The sequence below is a fragment of the Lactuca sativa genome, chromosome 8 (genome assembly GCF_002870075.4).
Source record: "Lactuca sativa cultivar Salinas chromosome 8, Lsat_Salinas_v11, whole genome shotgun sequence".
NCBI lineage: Eukaryota > Viridiplantae > Streptophyta > Magnoliopsida > Asterales > Asteraceae > Lactuca > Lactuca sativa.
The window spans coordinates 13,912,794-13,920,481 of record NC_056630.2 but is presented as its reverse complement, the minus strand read 5'-3'; the positions used below and the strand labels follow the sequence as shown (position 1 = coordinate 13,920,481).

At 32.1% G+C, this 7,688-nt stretch overlaps 1 protein-coding gene across 1 annotated transcript; it reads left to right on the top strand.

The window, feature by feature from the left end:
• The first annotated feature begins 1,034 nt into the window (after positions 1-1,034).
• LOC111904075 (protein DYAD) lies at positions 1,035-4,652 on the top strand. The gene is made up of 9 exons (XM_023899853.1): positions 1,035-1,088; positions 1,273-1,372; positions 1,490-1,596; positions 1,711-2,744; positions 2,822-2,872; positions 2,984-3,149; positions 3,236-3,280; positions 3,816-4,403; positions 4,500-4,652. The coding sequence occupies exons 1-9, from the start codon at positions 1,035-1,037 to the stop codon at positions 4,650-4,652; spliced, it is 2,298 nt and encodes a 765-aa protein (XP_023755621.1).
• The last annotated feature ends 3,036 nt before the right edge of the window (positions 4,653-7,688 follow it).

Sequence of the window (7,688 nt, the reverse complement as noted above, 5' to 3'; positions counted from 1 at the left end):
AAAAAATATTTGCAAAACTATAAAACAATGACAAAAGTATTTTCTTTTTGCTGTCCAAAAAAAAAGGCAAGTATTTGCTGGAAACTTAACGTCTTGACTCGTTTTTACAGATAGAAGTAAATCTAATGCTCTAAATATTTATATTTTATTAGATTAAAATTGTATAGTTAATAGTTATAAATAAAGCAATATTAGCGGGAAGGGGTATATCAGTAAATTTAATGTTGTAAATGTGGCCATCCGTGTTATTACAAGAACACGTGAGGTGCGGCACGTATGCCTCTCACTTTCTCTCTCCAAGATTTTCTAACGGAATACGTATTCTCTCTCCCTCTTTCTCACTCTAGAAGCATCTGAGAAAAGATACGCAGAAACCTTCATCTTTGTGATCATGGCGATTTAAGTAAACCCTCTCCATTCCTCTTGAATTCTTCAATCATTCTTTCTACATTGAATATTCTCCCCTGAAGAACAAGTATTAATTTTCGATAAAGTTGCTGCGATTCAAAAGGTAATCACTTAATGTAGCTTTTGTGTCTCGGCTTTCTGATATCTTTCTTTTTTCGAATAAATCCAAGGAGTCAATGAGCTTCTTAATAATGTTCTTACTGCTTTCTCTAAGGTTATATTAACTTCATCTTTTAGTCAAACCTGCATATCATTTAACACTTGATTCCTTTTGCTTTTCCTGCTTATTCTTTTCTGTTGAATATCTATCGTGTTCTATATAATGCTAAATTCACACAGCGAATAAGTTCATATCTTCTTCTTTCGATTAAGTTGTTTTTGAATAAAACTTACTGATGGAACCCTAAACACACAATATGTGTTCTTATTGCATTCTTTTCGGTGGATAAATGAATGTATATATCGCTAAAGTTATGAAAATATCATCGCCTTTTTTGTTGAGAAAAAGTATCATCGTTCGATCATATGTATAAGTTTTGATGATCACATCAACAAATACGCATTCCTTTTTATATATATTGTTTTGATTCTCATGTAAGACTTTTACAGCTTAATTCACTGTGAAAATGGAAACTTACCATCGGAAACGATCAAAAAGAGCCACCATTAGCGCGCACAACGTAAGCTCTCTCTCTCTCTATGTGTGTGTGAGAGATAACCTGTCATGATGCCATTAGGGCATGGCATTGCATGTATTACAATCAGAATTTCGCCTTTTCTGTTTCAGAAATCCGTATTGTTTTTTTTTCTTCTCTATCCTTTATCACTGAGGAGAGATGTACTAAAAAGCATTAGTGGATGCAGGAGATAATGAGCTTGAAAAGGCAAGAAATAACCAGCGTACTAGACGGCGCACAAGCACAGACATCACCTTTGGCCAGACAATTCCTGCTTCAAAGGAACGGTATAATTTCAAACTTATCCTTTTAGCATATAATCACTTCTAGATCCAAATATTTCCTTCAATTCTTCCTTTCTCGATTATCGATAATGGCTTCTCGTAATTTCATGTGTGAAGCAGACGAAATCCTAGAAGAAGATGTCCAACTAGGCTCCGTTTACGAGATCTACCACAAAAACCTTCCTCCTAGAACTCCTGTTCAACTGAGATCCGTTCGCGTTGTTATGGTAATCAATCACTTCGTAAATAATTGACAAAAAAAAAAAAAAAAAAAAAAAACTGTTTTATTGATTAGATCTGAATATGTTTTCGTCTGGCTGATGGATAATGATGATTTTCAGGTGAGTGAGAAGACAGATTTGAACGTCGCGATTAGGTATCCGAGTATTCTGTCATTACGAACTTATTTCAGTCATGGAATCACGGAGATGTATCCTGCTTTAGATGAGAAGTTTGTAATGGGAGTAAAGCTCGCCGGCAAAGTGCTTTTCCGGCAAGTTCCATCTCAAGAGTTCGCCGAGAAGAAGCATCTGCAGAATTTCTGGCTGGTGAACCCAAACTCTCAAGTCGGGCCGGGTCATGCTGCTATGAAAATTGAAGAGATCGGATTGGCCAAGGAACTGAAGAACAATGCCATGGTAAGGTGGGGTGTAAGAAGACAAGTTATGTTTATTGGAAGACACAAAGATACGAGCAAAACGACCCAGTCTTCTTCAAGCTTCGTTCATGGCGAAGAAGAACTGAAAAATGAACAAGATGTTAACAATGGTGGATATGAGGAGGAGGAGGAGGATGAAGTTGATGAAGAAGAGAAGGGTGACGAAGATGATGATAATCTTAACAGAAGGTTGAGAAAAACAAGAAATTTGAGAAAAAGAAAGCGTGTGAAACAAGCTAACAACCAGTTATGGCTAGTTAATAAAAAACCGATGAACAAGTGCAAGAAATTAGGGCTCATTAAAGACCCCACAGAAAGGTGGTCAAAGGAGAGGTATCTAGCGGCGGAGCTCAGTCTTCTAGAAGCTATGAAAGAGAAGAAGGCGATGATTGGGAATCCGATTACGAGACCTGCGCTTAGAGTTGAAGCTCGAAAGAGGATAGGTGACACTGGTCTCTTAGACCACCTCCTGAAACACGTGGCTAACAAGGTGGCGCCAGGTGGCGATTTGAGGTTTCGAAGGTCACATAATGCTGATGGTGCAATGGAATATTGGCTTGAAAGTGCAGATCTTCTTAAAATTAGGAAAGACGCCGGAGTTAGTGATCCTTTCTGGACTCCGCCGCCTGGTTGGAAGCCCGGTGATTCTCCTATCCAGGATCCGATCATGGCAAAAGAGCTTAATCATCTCAAAGAAGAAATTTCATGTATCAAAAGGTAGTAAATTTAATGAATTTATTTTACAAAAGTTTAATGTTAATGCATGTACCTAATTTGCGTTTGTTAATTGATAGGGAGTTTTTATCCAAGAAGCAGTTTGAGGAAGAAATGGCAAATCTGAGAAGGTATTGTAATTAAGAAGAAACATGATAGGCATGAGGTTTTTCTTTTTTTTCTTTTAATTATTTAGACCTTTAATATAATAATTTTGTTTATGTGTATAATTAAATAAACAGGGACATTATGGAGTTGATTTCAAAGAATATAAAGGATCAAGATGAAAATAAATTAGCTATTGTGGTTTCTGAAGGTGTTGACACGAGTCCAAAGCAATTGACCAATTTTTGTAATTCATTGCTTCCTTATTCCGAGTCTGATGTAGATAACTCAAGAGTCTCAAGGGTACAATATTTTTTACACATTAATTCCCGTAAATCTTTCCTTCTCTAATTTACTCATGTTTGTTTGTTTTATTTTATTTTTGGCAGGAAGAATGCAAGAAAGAAATGTTGGTCATTTTGAAGAAGGTAGAGGTGAGTCATACATGATATATAATAAATGTTAAATAATGATCAATTACTAGTTTAAAACAATTAATAATGCATGCTTAATAAAGAGTTATGTGTTTATTATCTTGTGAGATCAGTAAGTGGTCGTCTATATATTTTTTGGGTTTAGCTTTCAATATCAATAGATGAATCTTAAATGAAATACAAGAAAAGGAAAATATTTGGTATATATATAAGACTTTTTGATAACAAGTTGGCCGGGTAGTACGTAAAAAAAAGTTAGAAAATTTGGCATATGTAAGAAAAAATTTGGTTAATTTGTGAAATAAAGGTTTTATAAATAGTTATATAATGTGCATGCATGTAATGTAGGATAACATTGATTAATTAATTCATGACATGCATGCATGACATTGTTTAGAATATTGGACTTATTATAATTTTGTTTGTATATGTGTATATACTATATAGTGTGATACGATACCATACGTACGGCAAAGTACATATATATGCATGGAATTAATTAAAACATTTGGAATTTATATGTACATGACTGCAGGCGGAGACAAGCAAGATGACAGGTGGCAGTAGTGGCACAGAAGAATTAATTAATACCCAAACAGCCCCTACTGCCCCTTCCCCCGATGATGCTGCTAAAAAACATACCGAAAAAAAGAAAGAAGCTGTGGCACTACCAAAACAAGGTGGTGATCCTCAGGAGACATCTGCACCACCACCACCACCTGCAGGTGAAGGAAAAGCAGCGAAAATTGAGAGGTTGAAAAGTGGGTTCAGACTTTGCAGACCACAGGGTACTTTCCTGTGGCCAAACATGGTGAACAACCCCACCAACACCACGGCCTCTTGTTCTTCTCAGGTTGTGGATCTTTTGGTGGTCCCAACTCCACCATCTGTTAATTCCTCCACGCCACCACAGCTACCCTACAACCACCACCACCACCATCCTGCCTCTCCTCCAGTGAAGCCTGTGCCAGAGAGACGCGCCGTTACTGTCACCGTTTCCACTGACCATCCGCAATTTTCCACCAATAACGGCAACAAAATAACAACCAGCCTCATCAACCTCAATGACATCCCAACAATTCCATCTGCACCACAACAGACTCAACCCATGCCAACTGCTCATGTGAGCCGGCCTATTAATTTATAAGTTGGATAAATTAATTACATAAGTATTAATTAACTAATTAGATAAGTTTAATGATGCATGTACGTGCAGCAGGTGAAGAGTGAATCAGCCCAACAACAACAACAACAAAAAAGGAAGAGTAGCAAGTCATCATCTTCCGCTTCTGCTTCTGCTTCTGGTTCGTCGTCCTGCTTGTCCAACACAGTAACTCCGGCAGCTTGGCTATCCATATCAGGCAGGCTCTAGATAGATCAAAAACCCACCACCATACGTCATCAATGAATGCTAAAACAAAAAACACTTTATTAGCTAGCTACGGCCTAGGAATATATAGGATATATAATAGATGATCTCAAATATATTTTTCGACGCTACGTACTACTTCTAAATCACTTTAACTACCTATTATATGCATATGCCAATATTAAATTGTAATCATGGATATCACTACTACTATTGTTAATTTCTTCACCACATGTTTTATATATCCATTAGTTAATTAATTACTATTATTTTTAAACAAAACATTTCAGCCTAGCACCTACTAAAGATTTTATACCTACGCACGTTAATTGTCCATCAAATAATATACATGATCAAATTTCCGATATATGGAACAATGAAATATATGCAATTAATACCGGTTCATTTAATTAATTAGGATGCGCGCACGATAAGATTATAAATTATATATACCCATATTCTAATCATGTTTTGACATACTTTCTTATTATTTTTTTTAATTATATAATATGTATATAAGTAAATAAATAAACCTTTTCAAGTATAAAAACCTAATTGTAGCCCATAGAGGAGTAGATTTAGGGAATTAAAAAAAAACACTTTTTGAAATATACATGTTTTAATGGTAAAACGTGTAGTATTGAACAAATTAAACGTTTGATTAAATTAAATAACAAAAAAATTATGTATATTTACAAGTGAGACAGCTTATAATAGAGCTGACAAAAATCGACAAAACTCACCAATCCGAACCTAACCTAAAATTAATAGGTTGGCTTGAGATTTTCAATCCATTTATGTTAAATGGGTCAACCTGCTAACCCATTTAATTAAATAGATTGTGTTGGGTACAAGTTAACAACTTGTTTTCTACTCTCTAACCTATTTAACATTAATATATATTTAATTTAATAATTATTTAAATATTACCATGTATTAATCTAAGTTTTAATTTATAATTACAATGTTGTGTTATTATTATTTACTTTTAAGAAATGCAATCCTAATTTTTATCTTTTTTCTTTGTGCCAATAACACTAGTAACTCTTTAAAATTATTTCGAAATTACATATATTTAATGTTATTTAACATTAATATATATTTACTTTTAAAGTTTATTTAAGTTTTGAAATAATTTAAGTGATGTAATATTTATTTAATTTATTTACCTTTTTATTTTAAATGGGGTAACTTAGGTTTAACTCATTTATTTAATAGGTAGGGTTGAGAATTACATAAACAGGTCAACCCGGTGACAACCCATTTATCAAAAAGGTTGGGTTGGATTGAAAATATCAGTCGTTTAAATAAAAAAAGTTGGGTTGGGTTGAAATATTCAACCCAATTAATAAATCGGTTGATATTGAACCTAACCCAAGTCAACCTATTGCCACCTCTAACTTATAGTTAGGTCCGAGCAAAAGTTGGGTGTTGTTTGTTTTTTCTCAGGTAAAATCTTTGCAGTCTGCGGATCATATCTACAGATATCTGTAGTAGAAGAGATGAACCAAATGTATGCAGTGTGAAAGAAGAAAACTGTTTGTTTTTTAATATGTACAGACTACTAAAATAATTTAAATCTAAATAAACTCATTTTTCTTAAACTTAAAGTGGTTTCAATATTTTTATGACTTTATTATAGATAATTAACAAATCTAGATAAATTTTATGTATTTATTGTATAAAAGGTAGAAGAAAATAGTATGAATTAATGATAAAAACCAATAAGTTTTAGTCACAAAGTTATGTCTAAATATTATAATTAGGGATCAAAAAATTTAACACATAAAATGGATGTAAATAAACTTCGATTTTAAAATGAAATTTTCAAACTGTTCATTTTTTTAATTAAATTAATTTAGAACTTATCATAAATATTTCTCCTAAGAAATGATTGATACTGTATTAAATAATGTTTTATAAAACTTGACACAAAAAATATAAAACAATATTAAGATTTTTTGTTCATATTTATATAAATAACTCTAACAACTAGTATTGTAATTTAATGTTTATTTGTAAATTTGTTACAAAGATCATGTCTGTGTCATCAATTTTTTTTTCTTAAAGTATTGTATTTTTTTTAAAATTGTTTATCATAGATAAAGTTGGAATAAATTTAAGTTTAAAAAAATTAATCAAAAATAAAGATGGATGTGTTTTTTAAGCTAGAATATGTCTGAAGATTTTGGTCAATGTCTGCGTCAAGAAGATGACGTACATACATTTTTTGGTATGCAATCTTCAAAAAAACAAACAGTTCACGAAGTTTAATGTTTGCACGTGGTCTGCGTAGCGCAAACGAAAGAGACCAAAAAGATTTCCAGACAAAAAACAAACAACATATTGGTGTTATGAACAAGCTTATTAAATAGATATTGTATAGTATTGAGCATATTCCACTTACGCGCGTAGATGGGGTTTGTTAGGGTGACAAATATGATAGTCATGTTATGTGTTTTTATCTGACACCACAAGGTTTTAACTTTTATGTAATACGAGCACAACATTATATAATTTCATGTTTTTTTAACTTACAAGAACACAAACCAATTAAAAATTGACAAACACATAACAACACGACAATGATAACATAAAATAACAATTAGTTTATTACTTAGCATAAAATAACAATTAATTTATTATTAATACATAACACCAAAAACACGATAAAGATAATATAAAATAGCAATTAGTTTATTTAATTAATATTTAATAATACATAACACGGCAAACATATGTTAAATTGTGTCAATTTCAAGTCGAATATTGAACACCAACAATACATAACTTGTTATTTTTTACACTTTGATATGAACATAAATTTGAATTTCAGTTTCGTCCCAATTCTATTTCGTTTCATGTCATCAATTGTCATCTTTACTTTTTAGATTAATAGAAATCTATATATATATATATATATATATATATATATATATATATATATATATATATATATATATATATATATATATATATATATATATATATATATATAGGGAAAAGTTCAATAGAGAACCATAATTATTGGTTCTTCAA